The sequence below is a fragment of the Natator depressus genome, chromosome 8 (assembly GCF_965152275.1).
Source record: "Natator depressus isolate rNatDep1 chromosome 8, rNatDep2.hap1, whole genome shotgun sequence".
NCBI lineage: Eukaryota > Metazoa > Chordata > Testudines > Cheloniidae > Natator > Natator depressus.
The window spans coordinates 83,893,826-83,920,679 of record NC_134241.1 but is presented as its reverse complement, the minus strand read 5'-3'; the positions used below and the strand labels follow the sequence as shown (position 1 = coordinate 83,920,679).

The 26,854-nt window shown below is 43.0% G+C and overlaps 1 protein-coding gene across 4 annotated transcripts in view; it reads right to left on the bottom strand.

The window, feature by feature from the left end:
• Positions 1 to 26,854, bottom strand: part of ERICH3 (glutamate rich 3) — a 65,017-nt gene that overhangs the window by 9,037 nt on the left and 29,126 nt on the right. For all 4 annotated transcript variants that reach the window (XM_074961524.1, XM_074961525.1, XM_074961526.1 and 1 more), the window contains exons 9-13: positions 24,880 to 25,066; positions 20,381 to 20,670; positions 17,366 to 17,602; positions 7,786 to 8,259; positions 1,787 to 1,924 (exon numbers count right to left, since the gene is read on the bottom strand). In XM_074961524.1, coding sequence (XP_074817625.1) covers positions 1,787 to 1,924; positions 7,786 to 8,259; positions 17,366 to 17,602; positions 20,381 to 20,670; positions 24,880 to 25,066 — 1,326 coding nt within the window. The remainder of the gene's footprint in view (positions 1 to 1,786; positions 1,925 to 7,785; positions 8,260 to 17,365; positions 17,603 to 20,380; positions 20,671 to 24,879; positions 25,067 to 26,854) is intronic.

The window sequence follows — 26,854 nt, the reverse complement described above, 5'->3', positions numbered from 1 at the left end:
CCAGCAACTAATACTAAATTGAGTTAGGAAATGGACAAAATCCAGGTATGAACATATGCTCTTTCAATAGACTGATGTGTTACAAACAGTTTTTGTTCTTTAATTGGAGCTATTCTGGCTGTCGTTTGTAAGCAAACAAGCTCCATGGCAATTTTGCCAGACACCCATTGTTCATTAGTAATTGTTTTTAACACCTTGGCCCTATATTTATAGGTTAATTTAAAAAAACATAGTAGAATCCACAAAAAGATAGTGACTTTTGGTCCCTATGCCTGTATAATTTAACAGTCTGCAGCAAAAATTCTGGGAGCTGAAGTGCTGATGGCATCCATCTGTGCCATTATATTTAAAGTTCACAGAACAACACAATCAATCCTGACAAATTTTGGAATCTGAAAGCTTCTGTAATTCACGAAGGAGGAGAACAGGAGTAAAGAAAGAACTTCACCATTTACTTTATGGAAAAATTGTCTATATTTATTTGAGTAGCCGAGTGTGTATGTTACTGTAAATGTGAAAAATAAGTTGTCTACGCCTATGTGCTTTACTCACAAATCAGCCACATTTTGCTAATGCCTAAAAGCAATGTCTTGTGTAATAAAGTTAGATAAATATCTAGGCCAAGATTTCAAATAGTCCTTAGTGCCTTTGGGTATCTCAATCTCTCAGTGCCCAACCTAAGCCTCCTGAAAATTAAGCTCCCTTTAAGTTGTCCGAAAGTTGGCACCCAAAATGACCCATTATTTTTGAAAATTTTGGCCCTAGTGAATGATAAGGAAAATTGAACCCACCAGAGATGGTGGGTTCCTAACTCCCAGTCCAGGCATTCATCCGACGTAAAGCACTCTGCTCTTCCAGCAGCATCACTACTCTACCAGTGAACTCTTTCTTTCCCCTGGGACAGAATACTCCAGGCATTTGAGAGGCCACCAAGATATATTCTGTGATAATCAGGTACAATCAGGGAAGTTAAAGTCAAATAATTTATGGCCTTATTCTTTTTCCCATTATGTGTCTCTGAACCTGACTTCTGTTTGAAGAAGAACCTGAACATTTATGTTTGTTAGGGTTTGTTGCTAACGTAACTTGGCTGACTCTAAAACCCAGTGTAAAAATGCAGGGCTCTTCTGTTCAGCAATCCTTGGTTCTGATGTTAAAATCCTGGATTAAGATTCCAGGCAGGAACTGGTGAGTCCAGAGAAAATCCTGGAGGGAAACCCTTGGAACAGCCGAGCTCCAGTTGAGGTGTTTGTTGTGTTACTGTCAATAATGCCAAGCTCTAGGAAGGAGGTGAGTTGGGGACACAACATAGTCTGTTGAACTCTAGGCTGGAACTCAGATCATGGGCACTCTCATGCATATTGATGATCATTCCAGTAAAAGGTGATACCTCTTTCATTTATATAAATAGAAGCATCCTGTCTTAAGACTGCATTTCCCCATTAGGCCTCATATTAATATACGGATTAGGCTGGAAGCAAAGTGAAACTTAACAGATTCCTATTTTTTGAAGCAGTCTCCACTAGCAATCACTTTTTCATGGCCTCAACTCTTTATCCAGAATTACTGTCAGCTCCTAAATCGTATCCGTTTTGCCAGCTTTACAGTTTTAGAGGCTAACTAATCAGTGCAACAATTTTATTCAGGGGAGCAAAGAAAAGGAAAGCAGAGGCAGAGATGCCAGTATGAAAAGGAAGGTGAAAGAGGGAAGTAACTGTTCTATAAATGGCTTTTCAGTGCAGAGTGAAATTTAATCCAGTCCGCTGATCATACTAGTTGACCTCACCTTCTTTTAAATCATGAGCTGTACTTGTGAAGTTCTCCTCTTCTTCATCTGTACTGGAATCACTGGGCTCAGGTTCAGAACTCAAACGATGATCTATTTCAATTGCCTCTGCTATTTTCTCTTGGACTGATTTGCAATCTTCAAAAAATATCACAGAATTATTAAACAAGGAGCAAGGAAGAGAAATTATCGAAAGCCTAAGGGAAAAGGGAATCATTCAGTTGTCCGAAATTGGCTTAATGAGAGCCATATTATCAGTGCAGGGTTAATTAAAATCTAGTAAGCCTTCACCAGTGATAATGCTTTGAAGTATATTCAAATCAAATGGCAACCCATTATAAAAATGCATGCAGGAGGATCTACAAACATACATGCAGAAATAAGCCATAAAAACATCGCAAAGACACAAAACTACCTTTGTTAAAATGCTTTGCATGCACAAGCAACAAAATTGTTTGATGACCAGAAACCTTTTATTGTCCTGTGCCTACTTAAAACAAAAACAAAAAAACTTACACCATATTTTTACATACTAAAGTTTCCATATACAGTTCTGATGGTTCTTTAAATTCCTCACAGTAGTAGAATTGGCTGAAGACATAGTCTTATCTTGATGCATGATCATATATGAATGTAAATCCCTATATATAGGCAGAGAAATATTTGCTTCTCCTAAAAGCAACATCTATGATGTTTAAGATTTTGTTTCATAGTCAAGATATACGTGTTACATTTGTAGCATTATAGTTAAGGTTGTGCTATCCCTTCCATTAGTGTTGCATTACCACGTGCTAAGGAATAAAATTAGAGGATCATATACTTGTAAAATTACACTGGTTCTTTGTTAAAAGAACTGTTTACAGAGATGCTGTAATGGCAGCTAGCATTGGTTCCAGCCATGCATACAATTAACTTCCTGGTGCCTCCTCCAAACTGTTCCCTCCTGCAAACTGGGCTTTTCCCTCCAAATACCATGCAGGTAATGCTACAACTATGGCTTCAATTTCAAAAGTTATATAATATGGTTATATTGCATTTATTTTTATTAAGGGAGATGTATTATCAACACTGCATTTCTGCCAATCTAGCCCCATTTCCAAACCAAAGCAGCGAACTTTCCTGCTTTCAGATAATGCTACTGCGTTATGGCAAACACAAAGAAAATCACTCTGTGAGAAAAATAAAACTCATTGGAAGGAGGGAGTGTATAAAGGGGAGAGGTTCGTCCGAGCTATGCATGGAAAATAACAGCTATTAATGCTTTTGAGACTGGAGAATAAACACCAACATTGTTTAACCTTCTAGCTGTGCATATAATGGGGTTTAAGCTGCCTGGTATTTCAGAATTACTAATGGCAATGAGGGACTCTATTGGAAGGACTAAAGGTGACACATTTATGTCCAACTGGTTTTCAGGGTAGATTAGGGACCAGATGGTTGCTAGTCAAACTCCTCTCCCCTCCCTTCTCTTTTTCCCCACCATTCTTATATATTCTCTCTCCACATCTTGCCATTCTACTTTCTTTCCTTTCCTCTTCCTCTCTCACCATTTCCCATAGGCTTGTTTTTTTCTCTACTGCTGCCCTTTCTCCCCACAACTTCTCCACTTCCTTTTCTGCTTTTATATTATTCTTTTCCTTTTGTTTTTACCTACAATATCTCCTGCTTCTCTTCCCCACCACAATCTTCTCAGTGTCATCCTTCCTTTCCTCCCCCCACACTGTTTCCTTCTCCTCCAGTTCCCTGCCTCCTTAGCTCCCAAGGAGCAATAGGACAAAATCAAGGAACAACAAATTTAGTCTGAATGGCAGGGAAAGCTTCCTAAGCAGGATCGGTGTGCGGCTGCACAATAGCCTCCCAGGGGAAGCGAGAGACACCTCCACTTAAGGCTTTTAAATGGAGCCTGAACAAACCATACTGCAGGGAACAATCCCATGCAGGGATGGAGGTGGACTGGATGGCACTCACTAGGTCCTTCCTAGGTGATTAGATGATTATTTTTTCTTCCTCGTCCTTGTTTTTTTCTCATCTCTGCCTCACACCTCAGCCTTCCTGCTATGCTTCTCCCCATCTTCTCTGTTCTCTCTCCTCAGGCCTTACCTCCACCCACTCTTGTTCTGGTTAAATAATGTACTAGCCCCAGCGTGAAGCCACTGCACTCCCCTGGAGTTATTTGGACACTATACAGATGCCCTTCGCCCCCAGGAGACTCCTTTGCTGCATCAGGCTAAAGAAGCATAGATAGCATTTTCTTCAGATTCACTGAAGTCCCGAAAGCTTTGTTAAATATGAACCATACCTTATTACTTTGACCTGCTTATAGTCCTGCCATTTGATTAGCTGGCAGTTCCCATTCTTCCCAGTTTACATATATGACAAGAGGGAGTATTGACAGTCAAAACACAGAGCCCCGAGCAGGATGACACAGTAATTCTGTCTCTTGGGATGAGTGATGTCTCCTTCTTGTCACAAAGTCCACAATAAGATCAGAGAATGCACAGCAGGTATTTACATACCTTCTAAAATTCTAACCTCCATGTTTATGGTGCCTCCCCCAGCCTCAACTGAATAAGCCCAGACAAACTTTTCATCTTACAGTCTCCTTTACATGTAAATTAATATCTGGTTAATATTTCTGCAACATCTAAAACCAGACTGGTCAGCAGGAGCACAGTCAATAACTGGATCTGCTACCAGCCAACAGGGCAGGGCATAAACACCCGATATAGGAGAAAGGGCAGTCGCGACAGAAAGCTTAACAAGGAAATAAAGGAGCCCAGGTGCAGAATAGAGCTAAGAGCCTGATTTTGCAACTCCTGCAAGATGCTGAACTGCTCACCTCTCATTGGCTCTCTCTGGAAGTGGATGCCACTCTGCAATTTTCAGGACTGGCCCAGCATTTCCTAGATTAGTGAGTAGGGGGTGATTGTGGGATCAGGCCCTAAAGAAAGTTTGATTCCCAAGGTGGCATGTGCTACCCATCAAATCCTTTTTTCACAATGTTCGTTTCCTTTCAAAGAGGTCCTGGCCCGTATTCTCTCATTACTTGCGTCATTCCTTGACAAATTCTTTATTTTCTCCCAAATTCACCATGACAATCCTGTACCAGCAGGGAGCTGGATTGGATGGGATCTACTAGGTCTTTCATATCTCTAACGTCTATGATTAAATGATTATTTTTGTCCACTTAGCCCTTGTTTTGTCCTCATTTTCCCTTGTCTGCCCCTGAGTTTTAGACATTCTCCAGGCAGTAAAGATGCTGTGAGATTTGATGGAGAAGTACATGTTCTCTTATCTGCACTATGCTTATCCAGTGGTGAGCTGGAGCCAGTTCGCACCGGTTCGCTAGAATTGGTTGTTAAATTTAAAAGCCCTTTTAGAACCAATTGTTCCGCGAGGGACAACAGGTTCTAAAAGGGCTTCTAAATTTAACAACTGGCCAACAGTGGTGCCTTAGGCACTGACTCCACGGGTGCTCCAGCCCTGGAGCACCCACAGGGAAAATTTGGTGGGTGCAGAGCACCCACCGGCAGCTCCCCGCCCCACCCCCGGCCCCACCTCACCTCACCTCCGCTCCGCCTCCTACCCTGAACGCGCCGCCCCACTCTGCTTCTCCGCCCCCCCCCCAACCTTCCTGCAAATCAGCTGTTCTCGCTGGAAGCCGGGGCAGGCTGAGAAGCAAGCGGCAGCTTCCCACTCAGGCCCAGGGAGGTGGAGTTGAGCTGGGGCGGGGGTGAGCAGGGGAACTGCTCCCCGCCCCAGCTCACCTCCACCACCCTCGCCCTGAGCAGGAAGCCGCGGCCTGCTTCTCAGTCCTCCCTGGCTTCCCACCAAACAGCTGATTTGCAGGAAGCCGCGGGGGGCGGCACGGAGAAGCAAAGCGGGGCGGTGCGTTCAGGGGAGGAGGCGGAGGCGGAGGTGAGCTGGGGCCGGGCGCGGGGTGGGGAGCTGCCGATGGGTGCTCTGCACCCACCAAATTTTCCCCTTGGGTGCTCCAGCCCCGGAGCACCCAGGGAGTCGGCGCCTAAGGCACCACTTTTGATGTGATCAGTGGGGGGAGCGTCCGCTCCCCCTGCTCCCCCCGAGCTACGCTACCCCGCCCCTAGGAGCCAGAGGGACCTGCCGGATGTTTCCTGGGAGCTGCCCCAGGTAAGCACCACCGGGACTCCCCACCTCGCCCCCCAGCATGTGCCTCTGGCTCTTAGGGGTGGGGTGGGCACCCACTACAGTGGCCCACAAGACCCTCCTGCCCGGTTCTGGGGGCAGTCAGGGAACAGGGGAGGGGGGTGGATGGGGCAAGGGTCCTGGGGGGGCGTCAAGGAATGCGGGGGGGTTGGATGGGGAGGAGTCCCGGGGGTCGGGGGTGGGCAACGACCCCCTCGTGGGATGAGGAGGGAACCCGTTGTTAAGATTTTGGCAGCTCATCACTGCGCTTATCCCATCTGTCACTTACTCATCCTGACAACTGAAATAGGGCCTCTTAAAGAGAGAAGTCATCCCAAATGCAATGTTCATTCAAATCTATAAATACAGTATAAAATGGTTTAATTTCAACACCCAGGAATTTGATCAAATAAGAACAATGGTCTTATTTTGTGCCAAACCCATGGCAGGTCATTAGCTCAGTACATATGATTATCCCTTTCTTCCTTTTTTTTTTAATTTTTTTTTTTATTACAGCACTTTATCCTACCTGTATGATTGCTAATTATTTCAATCTTCAACCACACTTAATACTTATCTAACAGTCTAATGGTGAAGTTGCTTAAGCTGAGATGCCTCATGCAAGTAAAAGGAAAGTTTCAAGAAACACACATCTATAAATAATTCAATAGAATTCCTGAATAGTAAATTATTCCCTCTTCTTCAATTTTGAATGCATAACATAGCAAAACCAAAGCACACAGTGCAATCCAAAGCAATCCAACACCAAGAGACTTGCAAATAATATAGCATAGCATTCAACAGTGTTTGCTTTGCACACATGGTGCTATTTGATACATGATGCACTCGAGCAGAAAGCAATAGAAACAAACCACAAACATCTATTAAAACTACATGAGAGCATTATATAATCCACTGCAAAATCAACATCCATAGAAATACAATCAGAAATATTGTCTAGGGTGGCTTATGACTCCCTTTCTTCACATCTGCATCACTAAAGAAGGCCACTTCATTACTTTACATTGACATTCCCCGTATTATTATCAGGATACTCTCCCCGCTATCCAGATGAAATTCCACACCGAGTACTTATATTCTTCCCACCCAAGTATGCAATCCTGCACTGCCTTACTCATGTGGGTATAGCTATACTCCTTCCCCAGCCCCCAAAACATCCCTCAATAGCTGTGAGATTGCAGCACTAATATCCCCATTTTACAAACAGCCAAACTGAGGCATGGGGAGGTTACGTGATTTGCTCATGGTGAGACAGTGTGTCAGTGACAGAGCTTGAGACAGAAACCATGTCTGTTGACTCCCAGTCTGGTTGCCTATGCATGGCACCATGATATACAAGAGATTTTTCGGAGTCCTTATGGAAACTGGAATTATAAGAATTACAAACCAGTTCATCTGAGCTGGCATAAGAATTCTCTAAGACTTCCTATGCTTGAGATCTAAACGGGCACTAAGCTTTATAAAATTACATGAGATGTCAAACTTAAGGGTATTGCAGTCCATGAAAATATATATATAAATCTATTATCACATACTACCCCAACGAGTGAGAGAGATGAAAAAAGAACAGCCAAACCTTACATTGGAAAACCCATAAAATCAAACTATGAACTTACAACACACCACTGGTGGTTATTTGGCACATACAGCAAAATGACATTCTAACAGTTTTACATTGTACACTAAGAATAGTCCAATAACTGAATTTCTCATGCTGTATCAAAATGCCACCTCGATCACTAATGGTAAGAGCAAATGACACAACACTTACATGCACTGGACATATCACATCTCCTCCAAGAGACTATACTTACCACCTCCTTCATCAACCTCAGGAGAATCCTTGTTTGTAGCCTCAGCTTCCACAGTGCTGCCTTCCAAATGCACTAGAACAACCTCCTCCCCATCTTCCCTTGTGTTGCTTCCATCCTCCTCCCCCTCTTCCCTTGCATTATTTTCTATTGACCCTACATGCCTGAGTTCCCCATTGAGTTCATCTATGCCTTGATGATGTATTTCCATGATACTTCCATGAAGAACCTCAACTTCTTCCCTCATCACAGCCTCTGCTTTTGTCTCTTCTGCTTCATCCATTTCTTCCTCCACTGCATCAATTTCCTGAGGTTTGCTTTCCCAAGTATCATTTCCATACTTCGCACATGTCGCTGTCCTGTCAATGTCTTCCTTTTCATTGCCCTTAACACGGTCTTTCGTCTTTTCAGCTTCAGAGTCGTCTTCACTGCTATACAGAGTACTGCTGGATGAGAGAGAGGATGCAGACTTCCTATCTACAAACAGTAAACATAATTTCATTTTAATATTTTTCTATAAAGCATCTGTCCTCACCGTGCACCAGTTCATTTAGCTGTGCCCGAAAAGCCAGGTCCTCATCTGGGGTAAAGTGCCATTGTTTTGCTTTAGACCAGCTGAAGATCTGGCACAAAATGCCTCATAATTATATAGATAGGCCCATTACCCGAAACGAACAACAAGCAGTTAACCAAAGCCACTTAACATAATTTATTTCGAATAATGTAACCATACCATAGGAAATCTCTACCAATGATACATGAGATCTGCTTCCAAGACCACCTCTGAAACCAGTTGGAAAGGGGTTACAACAAACTCCTCCTGCTGTATTCGACAAGAAGTTTCAACAGACAGAGTTCTTCGGCGCATTCATAACATCTCGATGGATCTATTAGAAATCTCTTGTGAACCACACAGAAATCAACACCATACAGTATTAATCCTTGCTGTTTACAATGTAGTTCTGGTTTTCTAGCACCCCTCACATCCAGACACGCCAAACCCATGAAAAAAATGCAGAAATTGGGCTTGTTTTTGGCTTAATTGGCTTGCGAATTGCTTTTTGGCTAGATTTTGGCTTGTAACTTATTTGGCTTGTTGCTTCTTTTTTCTGATCGGCTCCCGGCTAGCAGGGGCAAGTGGGGGTGGGGAAGAGAGTCGGGGTGCCCAGCAGACCCACCACAGTCCCAGACTGCACGCTGGGGGGATCTAGTCACATAGAGTGTTGGGGTTCTTAGGGATTGGCTTGTTTTGGCCTTGTTTTGAAATGGGATTAGCTTGATTTTATTGTGAAAGTTGGGGTGCTTATTTACCACGTGAAAGTTGGCAACTGTGCTCACATCTTTAACTATTCTTTCCAAATGCACTGTTATGAATATTCTGCAGTTTTGTTTTGTTTTTTTTAAACTTAAATACACTATTTTTACAGGAGCTAAAAATGTCTTTCAGATATGCATATACAATGCCTATTAACTTCAGTAGGAATAGTGAGGGCATGTTTGTATGGGGGACGTGGCCCTAAATTAATATAATGCTTGTTAAAGGTGACAGATTATCAGCCTGGGAGGCTAAAGTCTTCTATTTATCATAGAGAAGATACAGGAGATGCAAGACAGTGCAAACATCCCCACAGAGCAATTCCAGGGTGCCACAACTCTGTTCTAGACAGGCCATCACTGTATTAGCTCAGATCACCTGCCCATTCAAGCCTTGTCATCTCCACTGAGACTGACAGCAAAAATGACAATTAGTGTCAGTTGTGATGTGGAATCTGCCTGTACCTTGTACCTTGACTGAAAGACTTTTCATACACAGACTATTGAACTCCAATCCCATAGTAGTGACTTCCAATGCAGACAGGTAGCAACTGGATCTGAACCTACAACCTAGAGGTAAAAAGTTCCGAATCCCCATGGCCACCCAGCTCCCTAAGAACTTATAATTATTAAAGACACTAACAAGAACATAAACAGGCCAGTTGAGAAAAAAAAATCTCATACACTCAGATAAGCAGTGTACATTTCTTTTCAGGAGAACTGGCCAATAATTCTTTACAATGTATTCATTGGCTTATGGGCCATAAGGATTTGAGTGCCAAAGTCTTTCTTACTTGCTCTTTATCTATGCTTAACCCATAATCTTAGCTGAGAAAATAAGGACTTAGGCTCCTCAGTTATCTGGATATGTTTTTAAATCTCTCACACAGGGTGAAATTCTGCCTTCAGATATACATATGCAATCTTGTTGAACTCAGACTCTGTGGTGATGAGTGCAATATAAATGCAGAGGTAAGATGAAATGATATAAGATTTGATCCCCCTGTATTATTCTTTGTTCCATTATCATCATCATACATTACTTGGGGTCCCAAAAGGAGTTGGGCAGATTACAAATATATAGTTCCTGCCCCGAAATAGCTTGCAGTCTAAGGTCTTGATCATGCTAACAGTCACAAATGTGCATAACTTTAAGTAAGTGAGACATCCCATTGAGTACAAAATGAGACTAAGGGTTTGCAGGACCATGGCATAGATAAATTCAAAACATAAATGAATTTTGCACACAGTAGTTAGGATGTAGGGGAAAGGAAGATGATGATAAAATAAAATAAGTAATAAAAGAATTTGGTTATGTAAACTAGGCGGGTGGGTAATTTGCAGATCTCTGTGGTTTTGTTATGGTAACGAGAGTTTTGCCATTAGGATTTTACCAAAAAAGAAACTTGTCCTGAAAATGACAAGTGAGTCACGGTAATAGTTTAGGCCAAAGTCCATTCCATGCAACAAGCACACTGTACACATACCTCAGTCATACGAAGTCCGCATTCAAATTAACAAAATAGCAAAAATTCACTTAGTGACAACAGTAGCATGAAAGAGAAAACCTACAAGACTTCATTTGACAAACTTCTTTCCCCTGCACATGTAGCTTTTCAAGATCTTTTAGGATAACCATTTCAAAGTTGGGTGCCTAAAGTTAGGCACCTAACTTCGTATTTGGAGACCTAAATCAGGAGCCTGATTTCAAAGGTTCTGAGCACCCATTGAAATTAATGGGATCTATAGGTGTTCAGCACCTGTGAAAAGAAGGTCACTTATTTATGTGCCTAAATATGAATTCAGCAGACTACTATAGGCTACTGGTTTAAGAACACTGGCAATTGTTTCCAAAACAAAACCCACATCCCTGTTATGTTCCACATTTATCTGAAAGCAAAGAGGAAGTAAACCACTTACCAGAACTAGGAGTTCTCCAATAGTGTGCCCCAGAAAGTATCCACATTTCTGGGGTTAGTGAACTGTATGCTGTGCTGTGTGATTCCAGGAGTCGTTTGAACAATAGTGTCAACATTTTAACCATGACAGCTTGTACTACATATGCCAAGCCAGAGGGTGAAAGTAGAAATGCGGAGGCTTGATAGCTCCCCCTCAGTTGCAATGACCTGTCTGTTCAAGTGTTAACAGGACTTTTAAACATGAGAGGAGGATGGAGGGCGGGGGTGACTATGTGGCTGAAAGATAATGTAGCTGAAGAACTCATGTTACTGTGCAATAACTTAGTTTTCTCCATCATTACCTCTCCCACACACACCCCTCTCCACTCCTGGAGACTGGCTAGCAGTACCAAGTTTCATTAATGATGACAGTGGTTATTAATAATGTACATGGCGCCATACCTGCAAACATGCAGAATTTTTCAAGGTGGGGCATTAGCAGAGCAAACTCAGCACTTAGTGCTGTTTTGAAGGCGCTCTCTGTGTGCCCCCCCCCCCCGTCCCCGTCACCTACTCCTGCAGTCTGCAAGGGGAGGCCCCAAAGCAGTGGTGGGCAACATGCGGCCACTCAGGGTAAGCTGATTGCGAGCCACAAGACATTTTGCGGCCACAGCTTCCCCCAGCTCCCATTGGCCGGGAACAGCGAACCGCGGCCACTGGGAGCTGCAGGGGGCCGTGCCTACCGACTGTCAACGTCCGCAAAATGTCTCATGGCTCGCAATCAGCTTACCCTGATGGGCCGCATGCAGCCCGTGGGCTGCCCACCACACACCACTGCTCTAAAACCTATGCCCCACTGGAGCTGACGTCATACCAGCCCCCCCATCTTCAGTGCTCCAGGAGTACCACTGGCAGCATTCTGCACAGATCATGTATTAATACACAAAGAGAATGAGAGAGAAGCTCCCTGCAAGAAAACTTGGCTTCCACCCACGTCACCAGTAGGACAGAATTTAGCCCATACAGAGAGACATATTCCCCTACACTGAAAATCTTCTAATGTCAGAGCAGAGAATAGCACTTGTTCTAGCCATGGGCCCTGATTCTCAGGTCTCGAGAGTTCAGCAGAACATGAGGAGGGAACACAAGAACAAAGGCAGCTGAAAGCCAGAGAGGGATTGCTGGAATGATACTGTGCTTTGTCCATGCCGCCTACGCTGGATGGGGCTGGGAGATGGTGAAATCTCTACAACAGCCAAGGAGCCCCTCCGAGCAAGGACACCTTTAGCTGCCCATTTTGAGAAGCTTTCCAATCCCCTTTCCAGCACTCTGGTGGCATGAAATGACCACAGCATGGGGCAGGATGTGATCCTAGGTATCCTGCCCCTAGGGGGTGGGAAGCCTGGAAGCAGAGGGCATTTCGGTGCTGCCTCCATGGGGTGGGTGCCACATGGGGGTTGGGTTCTGTCCCAAGGAGATGGGTGCCGGGGGGGGGGGGGGAGTTCAGGTCCTGCCTTCGGTGGGATGGGGGTAGAAGAGCGAGCCTGCCCTGAACACACCCTACAGCAGCTCAGGCCCCCCGTGGCTGTCCTGGTTACCTGCTCCAGCCCACTGACTCTCACTACAGCATGCAGGTAGGTCAAAACCTCAGTGTCCCCCCCCCCCCCACAACACCACTCAATTTGGCCCAGCTGTCCCTCCATCATAATGGAAGGGCGGCCAGGCCATACCTGGTTAGGGAAGGGGCTCCCCTGTGACTGGAGGCCCAATGCGAGCACACTTAGTGCATGTTGGTTAATCCAGGCCTGTGGGAGACAACAGGTTCAAGTGCCTCCCCCGCCTGATTCTACCCACACGCTATTGGCTATTTTGGTCTCTTCCTCTCTCTTTCATTCTCGCTGATTTTTGTCCCAGTCTGGAACAGGCAAATGTTTGCAATCTCAACCATTTTCACAGGATAGGGAAACCATTCCCTGCACACCTTTAATTGTACCCTGCATTAACTCATTGTGGATCTCTGTCCTCCTACAGTGGTGGGACTACATAAAGGAGCTTATGTGTCTACTACTGTTCACAAATTAACTGACTTGGCCCCTTAACTAAAGAAGTAGATGCTCATGCTTTTAGATCAAAAGGTACTTCATTCAATCCCTGCCAATGAGAGCATTGCTACAGTGCTGCAGGAAACAAATCCTGCATTAATATTAGAAGGGAATAGGATATAAAATAGATCCTTTTCTTCTCTGCTTTATATGAGAGTCCATGATTGCCAAGATGGCAAATATAAAATAAAAACCTCACTGAGAACTTGAATAGAATTGTATGGATGTAATTGAGAGCAGAATTTGACCCAATATGTCTTATATCTAACTACAAAAAAGTGTATTTTCTTCCATTAGCTTACAAAGCCTCTTTTTTAAACGTATTTTTTAGAAGAATGTGGATTTTTTTGGTTTTCATTTCTCAGCTCTCGCTCCAATCATTTTTAGCAGTGCTCATCTACGCTGATCACAAGCAGTATCCTAGTGAATTATCTGTTGACAGTCTGCTTTCTTGCCCATCATTCATTGCTGACAATCACAATAAACTCTCAACAGGTGAGTCAGTGCCTGGGATAGTTATCAAAAACACAATAAGAAAAGTTGTCATTCTTTTTTGATGATTAAAAACAAATCTCACCCATCATTCCTAAGCTAGATTCTTCTTTTCTTACCAGTCTCACAGCACTGTATCTTACCCATGCTGGGTCACATAAGTGTATTTATCAAATGCATCAGCTTCAATTGTTAGCCAGCAGTTCAAATTTTCCATACTTTTCACAATATTGTAACATAATTGTAACTTCTTGCCCTCAAGGAGCATGTGTCATCTAGGCAAAACTAAGCCTACCCAAAGAATGAAAGCTAGATAGTTAATCATGTGCAATGGGATTTACTGATGACATTGTGGCAGTGGAATTCAAGCCATCTTCTATTTCATGTTGTTGAAGCAGAATCTTGTCCATTGAAAAGCTGCCTCTTTTTCAGCATTCACTTTCAATAAACACAGCCTTTCACTTCAATAGCAAAAGAGCCCTGCTTGAATGAGTTATTGCTAGCCAGCTCTCTAAGAACAAAACCCTGTGCTCAGCACACTGGAGGTAGATAAAAATGGCTAAGGATTATGATGCCAACAAAGTAAACGGATGTTAGGAGAAGATAAATCTTTCCTGTGGCAGGCTTTTAGTTCTAAGTGGAAAGAAATGTTTGAAAGCACACTGAGTTTGGGTTCCACGGTGGTGAAATCTCACAAGCTGTTTTTGTGAGATTCTAGCCCACAATGATGAAAATCTCATAAGACAAACTCATTTCTGGAGATTTCTGCCATCTTGAATGGGAGAAATCTCTTTAAGGAGACCAGTCGTTCTCCAGAGACTTTGGGTGCATTGCAGCCAGAACCCAAAAGACCTTTCTGGCTTTAGATCAAGGAATTCAAATCCAGACCCGCTGGAAATCCAAGAGCTTTTGGATTCATTGTTCCAATTTGGGTCCATCTCTAGCTGTAACCAAGTGCAGTGCTTCTATTCACTGCTGCTAAATAAAAACTACAGGACTCTTTCAGACTTTCTACCCTCAGTATATAAATGCCAGTGTAACTGTAAATCTTGTCGACAAGCACATCCATGTCGACAGGGAGTGGCAAGCTAGAGCTTGAAGAGCATTTACAGCACAAACTGCCAGAAAATAAGGCTCTCTCACAAATATTTCTAACCCCTCCATTATGATGGTGCTAAACATGCACCTTTCTTGACCAGTCTTCATGTTTCTAATGGCATCCTACTATCCTTTTCTCTTTATTTTTTAACGACAGAGAAAGAAATATTGACTCTGAGCTGTGGTTCATACAGTGTGAGTACTATCCACAAAGAACAAAAGCAAACCCACTAGCTGCACTTCAGTAAAGAGTCTCATAGCTATCTGATTAGTGTGATCACTCTGCCTAAAATAATTTCTCATTGGGGTTGCGTGAGGAAGAGATCAATTTCTAGCCCGCAAAATCAGTAAGGAGCTACATTTAAAAAGCAACTGATTTTAAAATTGATCTTGGGGAAAATTCAGAGTGCATATTTATTTACATGATGCTGGGAGCTTTCCAGGAAATACACTTTCTGCTACTAAATGGTACAATTTACCCAGTTTGATTAAAAACTGCAATTAAAGCAAAGCAAATTAAAATAGTTTAAGGGATGGAATGTGAGAATTACAGAGCACATACTTTTGAAAGCATTTTGTCAATGAGAAAAGAATTTCAGGCATTTCTGAATGGCCATGCCCCTATCCATGTGCACAACTCACAGTGAGTATTAATATACAGTAGAACCTCAGAGTTATGAACATCTCAGGAATGGAGGTCGTCCGTAACTCTGAAAGGTTCATAACTCTGAACAAAGCGCAGTTCGGGCTCCAGATCCAGTAGCTTTGACACTCCAGGCCAGCTTCAGCAGCAGCTGAGCTCCCTGCTCAGCCCGGCATGAGTTTGCAAGCTTGTCCCGCTCCCGACAGGCAGGGGTGTGTATGTGTGAAAACAGTGTGTCCCTCTCCCATGATGGGTGGGAAGGGGTGAAGACAGCGCAGACCCCAGCTCTGCTCCCGCTCTGCTGGCTCTGGCTGCCTTGGGCTGGCAGTCCCAGTGTCCTGCTATAAGTGGCTGCCCGTGGGGTGGGGTGGGGTGGGGACAGGCAGCCTAGATGCGCCTACCTTTAAGGTGCAATACAGGCACAGTACAGTATTTGAAAAAAAATTTTTTTTTTTTTGGTCTCTGCTGCTGCCTGATTGATTACTTCCGGTTTCACATGGTGTCTGGTTGACTGGTCAGTCCCTAACACTGGCGTTTGTATCTCTGAGGTTCTACTGTATTTCAAACGGTGGCATGAAACAAAGTTAATGGAAACACCTCACTACACCTTAACTACACTGTGTTATCAGTGTTGCAGTATTTAATAGTCAAATAAGAAATATGTTAATTTAGGAAGAACCAAGGACCCTCACTGTTATGTTATCTATCTCTAGATAGACAGACAGACAGACACACACACACACACACACACAACCACATTCCCTCTCTTCTGACCATAACAAAATTGATACAGCTCAAGAAGCAACTAATTTGGTCACAAGAAAGCTGATTATGCAAGACACTGATAAGCAGAAAACAATTTTTAAAAGTGTACTGATTGTCCAGGAATCAGTAAATAAATTATTCCTGATAATCATTAGAGAGATGAAAAATTAAGATTTTTTCTGATCATTGTGGTGATTTTTATATGCAAACATGTTTCAAACCTGGTTTGAGTTTCTGAAGACTTTTAGTCTTTCTATAGAAAGCTGCAATTTTTTCCCCAAGAGCTGCTTTACCTTTGCCTATTTCACATAGAAATACAAACATGAAAGTAATGTGTACATTTAACTTGAGCAAATAGCTCACATATAAGGACTGTCAGATGGAAAGCACCTGATGTGTTAAAGACTACACATCTCATTAGAGCGGGGGTCTTAATCAAGGTCTGCTGGCCAAATTACAGCTAAAAGAACAGATCCTGAGTTGATGTAAATTGCCATAGCTCCACTGAAATCAATGGAGATCTGAACATTTACACAAGCTGAAAATCTTCCCCCAAAGTATTTAGTTTGCCTCTAAATTCCCCTAGTAGCTACATCTTCATTTCTGATCCTGAACTATTCTGCAACATTGCTATGAGCTGTTAAATAGCTGTTGCATTGCACTCCAGAGTTGACTGTATTTCTACATGGGGTGTGAAGTGATTCTTCTGTGTCCCTTACCCGTTACATACATCAGAGGAATATTGCTGGGTGTAATTAATATTTGAGATTCTCAGATGAAAGGCACTATGGCAGTGTAAAGTGTTACAGTGCTGTGGCATGGCTAATAATATGCCCTTCTTTCTTTCTCCTTGCCCATGTTGTGCAGTAATGTTAATGTGCAGACCAGAGCTGGATTAACTGAATGGATGGAGCGGGGAGGGACGAAGGGTCTTGAGAATCAGGAATATTGCAGCTAAGATGGAAGAGAGTTGGCCTGTGTTCTTCACTTCTGGTTAGCTCCACAGTATGCTGTTGCAGAGCTAGATTATCTGTGGGACAGCCCAGCAAACCTGCAGGGGAGACTGGATCCATAGCTTTCTAGGGGGCTGTGCTACGGATTGTGTCAAGGATATTTTGTGATGGATGATGCCCTAAGTGTCACTTTCATGACATAGTGTAATGTGTAGCTCAACATAAATGCAGGCTAGATGTACACAACAGGGCATACATAAAATGTAAGACACAGATCAGGTCAAGTACCCCGCACCATGGTAAGAAAAAACAACTAACCTTGTTTATCTTCCTCTGAGTCACTGTTTGAGTATCCATCACTGTCTTCTTTCTCGCTGTCAGAGGTCTGTAGTGCCTTCTGTGATGAGCTTTTACTCTCCTTTTCATGGTCTAAATTATCTTTTTCATCATCTGAGGGTGACTTTGACATTCCATTCATCTGATCATCGGCCTGTCCTTCTTCATTAACTTTCTCATCTGATTTCTCTTCATCTGCTTCAAAATCTTCATCATACTCTGAAATAAAAGAAGACCTCTAGCGTGAGACAGAAAATGGAATTCATAACTACTTAAAGTTCTTATTAACCAGAGAAAGGTTAACTCCATTAACCCTCTTTTACCTTTGCATTTCCTCACCTCTTTTTACAATAAGTGAATATATGAGGCCACAGGAGGGATTGTAAAAGTATATTACCTCAAAAAACAAATCATTTTCTTTATACCTAGAGTAACAGAAATGGAACAAAGCTACTCAATGATCTAGCGGGTGTCATTCAAGTGTAAAGAATAAAATAAACGAAGATAGGTCAGATAGACAAATGCAGGAATAACATATAAAGGGAAGAGATCCCCATTATAGAAAAAACTTGCTGCAAGGAAAATTAATTTAAGTAACAGATAAAGCATCAGTAGGACAATATGTTCTGTGGGAAGTAAGCAAAAAGTGGACTGACAAGGCTAATTAACAGATTGGTATCCTACAAAATTAATTATTCAGACTCAGCCAAAGGACGCTGCAGAGGAATGCTCTGATTATTGCACAGTTCTAATATATTCATTTGGTTACAGGGTGAATTCCTAGCTCCATTGACTCTAATGGCAAAACTCCTATTTTGACTTCAGTGGAAACAGGATTTCAACCCAAGTCTCTTACTGAGAATTCGATTAGGAACATTTGACAACATCAGGGCTTTGTATGTAATTCAAAACTGAAATCATGTGTGTATTAGAAAATGTTCTCCACTCCACCCAGAAATAGACTAATTATATTCCCACAAACCAGAACATACCTAAATCCCTTTCACAATAAAATATTTACATTGCAACCATTAATTTGCTGCACAGTCTGCAGAGAGGCAACAAAACTGTATCATGAAAGAGAATTGTCACATCAGACACGCTCCAGCTGTCCCTCGGGGCGATAATTTCTCACCTTTCAAATTTAATTGTTCACCTCTTTTTCTTGTTGAAGTGACAAAATGCCAAAGAGAGAAAGGAAGAGTACCTGATGTGGAACCAATTAGGCAAATAAACAATTTCTCCACAATGAGAATTAAGAAAATGATTAGATTTATTTTCTACATTCAAAGCAATTGAGATTCCAGCTGCCTCTGAGGTGGCAAGCCTTCTCAGTAATTGTCAGAGAGGTGTCCACCCCCTGCAGGGAAAAAGGCATGGCTAATCACAAAAACATATCCCTAGTGCCGAATGAGAAAGTTTTGTGTGGGTGCAGAAAACTCATGAAAATGAGGACAGGAGTAGAAAGTGGGAAAATATTTATGGAGAAATGATATATTATGAAAAAGGCTTCTCTTAAATAAGTAAATGAATAAACAGGAGATGCTAACAATTTCTGTATCGACAGATAGATGGAAAAGGCATTGGTGGTTATATGGTACAAGAAAACTGCAAGCTTAAAAACAAGAAAGGACTATAACCAAGAGGTGAACAGATTTATTTCACTCCATATAGGCAGCTTTTAGTGCTATAGCCCCAGTAGGAAAGATAGAATGAGGATATACTGTATTCAAGACATGAACTTCTGTGTTAGATTTGACCTTAGAAAGGAGATACTATAAATCTAAGCAGAACAAGAATGAAGTCAGTGCTGATCACAAATGCAAAGAATGAATGAACTATACAACTAAAAATTATAATCTACTGCAGATAGATCCTCCACTCCTGCCCCATCGCCATCCTTCTATAAACCCTCAACCCCTCCATCCCCCTCCCCATCTTTCTATAAACCCCCAGCCCCACTGCTCCTGCCCCTCCTTCTATAAATCCCCACCGCTCCTGCCCCCTCCCCAGCCTTCTATAAACCTCCAGCCCCACCGTTTCTGCCCATTCCCCATCCTTCTATAAACTCCAACCCCTCCGCTTCTTCCCCTTCCTTCTATAGCCCCTCCACTCCTGCCCCATCCTTCTATACACCCCCTAAACCCTCCACTCCTGCCATGTCCCCATTCTGTTCCTCTGCACCCACCTCAAGCCTCAGCTCCTGACCACCACCCCCTGTTCTGCTCCTATCTTCCACCATCTCCCACCCCCGGGCTGCTACCCCTCCTCCTCCTCTGCGTCTACTTCCTCTCTCTTCCCCTCCCATCACCAGCTCCTGTTCCCCTCGCCCTTTGTTGCATCTCCACTGTCTTCGGTCTCCCTCCTCATCCCCCACATCTCCTGTCCCCCTCTCCCACTCAGCTCCTATATATCCCATGGCTCCTGCAACCTTAACTATAGGCATTGTTACCTCTGCACTGCCTATGCTCTCGCTCTCTCCTCCCTCCCCCTGCCCCTCTCACACACACACACACACACACACACACACACACTTCTTAAATCTCTGTCCTTCATTACCAGAGTAATCTGGAGTGGGGCAATTCCTACTGTGCCAGAGTAAACTGTCTCTACACGAAGAGTTTGTATCAATGCACTTACACTGGTTGCTAAAGTCACAGTGTAAACAAGACCTTAAACTTAGATTATGAAAGATTTTGAAATCATATTTGCTCTTGTTACTTTCTGTAGCCCAGTACCACACTGAGTGCATTCAGACCCTGTGGTGCAAGGCACAAACACACTGCAAGAGTCAGCCCTTGCCCTAAAAGCATCCAGTCCAAACAGACAAAATAGACATAGGCTGCGAAGTGGAAAAGAAGCAAAGGGACTCGCTCGAGGTCAGCGGCTGAGCTGGGAATAGAGCCCAGGTCTCCTGATTAGCAGTGCTATGCCCTCTCCATTAGACAATTCTGCCTCCCCGTTTGTGTTCCTTAACTGGGATTTTTGATACTGTACCATCTTTACTAGCATTTTCCTGGTCATCTTCAGACTCATTCTCTGGTCCTTCTTGTGTTTCTTCTTCTCTTTCCTCCCTTCCAATTTCCACTGCAGGCTCCTGACCCTCTCCATGAGCTGATGAAATTTCAACAGTTGAGTGTTTGGTCGCCTCTTGCTCGACGCTGCCCTCACTTGGCTCATTGTGCTCTTCATCCTTCATCGAATCCTCTTGCTTTTCTCCATAGTCTTCTTTCATCTTTTTCTTTGGAGGAGAGGGTTTTTTGTCCAGGCCCATTGCAATAATACACCTAACAAAAACAACATGGGAGACTTGGAAACTACACATTTTTCCTTTGGAGAAGAATGGAAGGGTATGAAGCATAACCTGCCACATGCCTAGTGAGTTAAAAATAAAATTAAATACATTGTCCAATGCCTCAGGTTCACCACCTATAAATGTGGGACAATACCATTTACCCACCTCTGTAAAGCACTTTGGAGCAAATCCTGGTCCCGCTGTACCATACAGTACTGCTACTGCACGAAGCTACTCTCCAGGACTTTCACTGCACTGCGGCAGTGTCCGCACAGGATGTTACTGTCATGCTGCTGTAGATTCACACCCTGGCTTGCCGTGCAGCTACTTGCTGTGTAGACAAGCCCCCAAATTGCATATTTAAAGCTGCACTTTGGCCAACAGGCAATGGGCTGAACAGAGATCCAGGACCACGTCGCTGAGAGACAGAACGCTCCCTACTTGCTTCCCTCTTTAACACCCCTGACCATTGCAGCTGCCAATATAACTTAAGTGTAGACCAAGCCCAATTCCTCCTCTTCCCCCTCTCTCTAGTTTTTTTAAAAAACAATTCTTAATGCTGCTTTAACCTTCACCAACAAACCCTGCTTCCTCACCTGCCTCCCCCCATTGAAAGATTTCTTAGTTCATAGGAGGTGGTGTTTGCTTTCAGAATTCTGGTACAACCCAGGAACTTTTGCACACGTACTATGGATCCTGGGGATGTTTTGGGGCCTGATCTACACATAAAACATAGATCAAACTAGTTACATCACTTAGCGGTGTGAAAAATTCACACCCCTGAGAGATGTAGTTAAGATGACCTAAGGCCCAGTACAGACACTGCAAGCAATTCTTCAGTCAACTTAGCTACCACGTCTCAAGCAGGTGGATTAACTACAGCAATGGGAAAAAAAACCCTTCGGTCATTGTAGCAAGTGCCTACATTACATCACCACAATGGCACAGTGCCGTAGTGCCAACGTAGCGTCTGTAGTGTAGACGTTACCCAGATACTCTGCCAAGGCCTAGTGAAGAATGAAAACCCCACTCTGCTTATTCCTTTTTCTTTCCTCGAGACAACTGTTCTAGGGATGATCCCTCTCCCTTACTCTCAGCTGTTCTCCCCATAACCATGAACCCCTTCCTATACCTTTCATTTCCTTCCTAGAACACTATGACCTATCCAACTGCTCTTCTTACATAAAGCTTTAATATAGCAATCCCTCATGCTAACCCTTTCTACTGATGCTTCTAACCTGCTGTGATGTATCCTAGAGACTTCCAAAGCTAGATTTTCAGAAACTGACTTCCAATTTTGTGGGCACAAAATATAGGTGTGAATAATTGTGTTAGGCATTCTGTCCTCTCAGTTATTAGCGCCCATAATTTCCTAAAGGTCATTGAGATATTGGAGTTCCTATGTGCAGGTGCATAGCTATCTAGAGCTTCAAACCTACAATGAGCTCTGCATAGACTAACCCCAGCATCCAGACAGAACCTATTGTGGAATCAGGGGCAAAGTCACTAAGGGCTTGACTGAAAACCCATGGAAATCAATGGGAACCCTCACTGAGCATGGGGTCAGGTCCTGAATCTGTGGACGCAAAATTATTTGTGCTCACAATTTTGCCCCTCCAAACATACAGGGGGGTAAAGCAGGACTTTATGGGATGTGACTTGTTGGGGGCATGAAAATAGAGTGGTCACTGCTGGGAAAGGAACCTTATAAAAGGGGATCTTTAGGTCAATAGCTAGATTTGGGTGGGCTGGTGGAAGAGAAAAGAATTTCATTAATCATTGGGTTTTTCCAATATGAAATAATCTGAACCATTTCTCCAGGCTCATATCATTTTAGATAAAGGTAATTCACTTTCTTCTCCACACACGTGCACACAGAAAGGCTGAGATTTAAGCTACTTTGGATATTTACTGAAACAGTACCTCCATCCCTAATTCAGCTGCTTTTCACTCCTCAGAAAACCTTATCACAGCAACTATAACATAACATTTACATAAATCATGTAAATATTAGTGTGAAGTGGAAAGACATGGAATTTTTCCTCAGAATTTAGTGCTTATCTAAAAAGTTATTTGGGCTGTATGGGGGGTTCCCCTTTCTCCGCCTCATCCAACTGTTTATTGCTGTTTTAAAAATATTTTATGAAAAGAATAAAAATTATACATGGCAGCAACAGTTCTACTGTGTGACACTGCCTTGAAAATCCAGCAGACAGATTTTTTTTTTTTTTTTTTTATTAAAACTGAAGTTTCTTGGCATACGCTCCAGCTATTGATCATGGCATTGTCTTTGGCCATGAACAAAATGAATGCTTTGTTGTGCTCCTATTTGTTTTCTGCATCCTGGGCAATGTCCTATATTGGCCTACTCGGCAGCCAGGGAAATTACTGTGGACTTCAAATGTTGAGGCAGAGTTGTGCTCCTGAATCTAAGATTTTGTTCTTGTTGTTTTAAGTATGTATCTAGCTTGAATGGTGGCCTACAAAACCTTAAGAATACAACTGAGTGTAAACTGATGTAGTGATGTCTGCCTGAGTCAACAATAGGTCTGAGAGATGGGAATGACTCACTGAGATGAATGGATTGTTAACTCTGGAACCTACAGCTTGTTTAAATGGCACCATTGTTACTTATTTCACTGCTGATCATTTTTAGCATAAACATCCAGCTGATTTAGTTGGGGATTGGTCCTGCTTTGAGCAGGGGGTTAAACTAGATGACCTCCTGAGGTCCCTTCCAACCCTGATATTCTATGATTCTATAACATACTTATCCAACAATGCCAAACCACCTTCTATGCCTGTCTGGTTGACAAAAGGCCCTTTTTGCCTCTTCCCATGCTGACAGATATTCCATCTTCCCCCTGACAAATGCTCTGATGTAGCATACAACTTCAGTTCAACACTCTCTGGCATACTGAAAACAGAAAACATGGTTGTAACCCCAAAACCCCTCAGTGTCAATTAGCAAGGGAGTTACAAGAATATCGTGATTCTGGTCTGTACATTCTGGTTCAACAAAGAATGTTGTGCGAGGTCTTAAATGAAAGTCAGGGTCACACACATTGTTAATATCGTTGTGAAATGTGTGGACAGTTACTATGTAAGGAGCTATGTGGGAATACTGAAAATATATTTAGATTCTGTATCACAGCAGAGGTGGAGAAACAGGTTTCCTGTCAGTCAAAAGATGGTTATTCACCTGTCTCTCTGTTGGCGCGTAAATTAAGCCTGGTAAGCTAGCACATTGGAGGTATTTACATACAAAGTCAACAGAGAGATGCAAGTCAACAAGGAAGCACACGGCAGAGGAAAAGAACCTTATCTTGAGATACACTTCAAAGGTTTGCTGAACTATATTTGGGAAACAAAAGAAGATCCTCCAAACGGGCAGTGCGTTGACATTCACGAAAACAGGAGCCCCACCAGCTTGGATTGAACATGCTGCAAAAGGCTTTGGGTGAGATGAACTTCATTAAACAGGAAGTTAATCTACTAGTTAAGTTTAACCTTTAGAAAGTGTGTTATGGTTTTATTTTATAATTAAACCCTTGTTTCCAGTATCCTTATTCACAATCTTTTGAATTTTGAAAATAAACTTCTTGTTGTTTTCACTATCAGTGCTGTGGTATTGAGCAAGAAGCTGATCCTGAATTGAATCCTGCGAGCTTGTGTGTACACTGTTCCCTTGGAGACAACTGACCCTGGTATTTCTGTGAGTGGTCAGTGGCAAGGGGGCTGGATACAACAGGGGAATGCTGCAAAGGGGTTCAGGGACTGGGGTACACTAACTGTTAACCTGAATGGCAAAGTGAGGGCTGGCGTAGCCCAGAAGGGAAGGCTCAGGTGGCTCACAGGCTTGTGATGTCAAGGAACAGATACCCAGTTAAGCACAAGCAAGTCTCCCTCACGCTGGAGGCAGGGAACGTAATGCAGTGACTCAGTCTTGGGTACCCTGAGAACTATCACAATGGGGACAATGTAAAAATCAACTGACATCAATAGGAGATTGCCTATGGGAAGATTGCAAGAGCAGATCCAATATGCAGATGATATAACTGGTTTCAATACAAGGGAGGCAATAGAGCCCCATTCGTCTGAGATGTGGCCTGGGCTCTGGAGAGATCAATGGGTGAAACGTTTCATAGATGCTTTGAAAAAAGTGGGGAAAGTTTTGTGGTCTAAACACTTGTGAGCATACCTATAGCAAGGAGACGCTTGGTCCACATTCACAAAGCCAAAGTATCCATGCTTGCCTCCCAATCTCGCACTCTTCCGATGCTTGTATTCACAGCAGGAGCTCAGCCTGTCCATCTGTATCCCATTGAGGAAAAAGGTGAGACTGAAGGGGAAACCATGGTGGCGCTTTGAGGTAAAGTGAAAGGTCTCTGCAATTGGTGAGAGAACGGGGTTAATGCTTTATTGACAGCCTGTGCCCAGTGACCTCTATTTTGTCTGTATATGTGCCAAAACTATGGATCCTGTGAGATCAGGCTCTTTGCCTCTCATCTGCATTAAGGATCATTATGTTGTGAAATTCCACCTGCTGATATCCACAAAAATCATGCTTGTCCCCACCCCCACAGCATGTCCTGCAGGTGCTGTAACATATCTGTGGCCAGCTAGGACATTGTCACAGCAGCCATTCAAAACTTCACAGCTGCAGGAAGGATAGAATCCTGAGCCTCCCACCTCAGAAACACAGGCCCCTACCACTTGATTTGCAGAAAGGTATCCATTAGCTGTTAGCTAGCAGTATAGGGCTTATGATACACGGCTGAGCAGCGCTGATTCTCTCCAGCAAAGGGAAGTCGGATGCAGACATAGCGCTTTATCATATTCAGTGAAAAGTCAGAAGCAAACACAATCAGTTACATATAAAACTCATTTCAGAGTAACAGCCGTGTTAGTCTGTATTCGCAAAAAGAAAAGGAGTACTTGTGGCACCTTAGAGACTAACTAATTTATTTGAGCATAAGCTTTCGTGAGCTACAGCTCACTTCATCTGATGCATACTGTGGAAAGTATAGAAGATCTTTTTATACACACAAAGCATGAAAAAATGGGTGTTTACCACTACAAAAGGTTTTCTCTCCCCCCACCCCACTCTCCTGCTGGTAATAGTTGGTAATAGCTGGTAAAAGCTATTACCAGCAGGAGAGTGGGGTGGGGGGAGAGAAAACCTTTTGTAGTGGTAAACACCCATTTTTTCATGCTTTGTGTGTATAAAAAGATCTTCTATACTTTCCACAGTATGCATCCAATGAAGTGAGCTGTAGCTCACGAAAGCTTATGCTCAAATAAATTGATTAGTCTCTAAGGTGCCACAAGTACTCCTTTTCTTTTTGCAATATAACTCACTGAGTGAAACAGAACTGCTGGTTCAAATGCTTCTCTCAATTGGAAGACTAAAATCACCCCTTCAGCAATAGTAGTCATCACTTCAGGTTACAGAAACTCATTAGCATGGCACCATGGGGGCGGGGGGATTGTGCTGCTCCTGGGTATAGGCTTTATGCCAATGTTATGGAGTTCCTCTGCAGTGATGGGAAGAAGTCTTCCTCCAATCCCTGGGCTGGAATAAGGATTGTGATCTGTGGTAACTCTCCCCTCCTTAATTGTAGATGCCCCTCCTTCCTCCATAATCAGCTAGGCAGAGCCGAAACAGTGCACAATTGTGTGATGTATAGTGATTATGGAGAACTCCCTTGGGCCTGCACCACAACCACCCATCCCCTATGCAGCAGAACAACTGTGATTTCATTGTATCTGAGGACTTCTGATCTTAACCTTGAGGTGATTTTCAGCTCTCATGAATAGTAGATTCCCAGGTCTGATTCTCCTCTCACTCTTGATATACACCAGAGTAACTCTAGTGAAGTCTATGGAGTCACACTAGTGTAAAACAGATCAGAATCAGGCCCCCAGAATATAGTTTTCCTTCTGGAACAATAAACAGTATACATTGATGTATTACTGCTACTCAGAAACAGAATTTAGTATTCAAGAACAGTTTACTTCTGCAAATATTTTATTAACCATACATCTCTATCCACAAATTAATCTAACCCACAGTATTTTGTTAAATCACTCCTCTAAATTCCTTCTTTCATAATTTGCAAAAGTAATTGCAGCCTCATTTTCAATCATGGAACAGTAAATCTCGATTTAGGTTG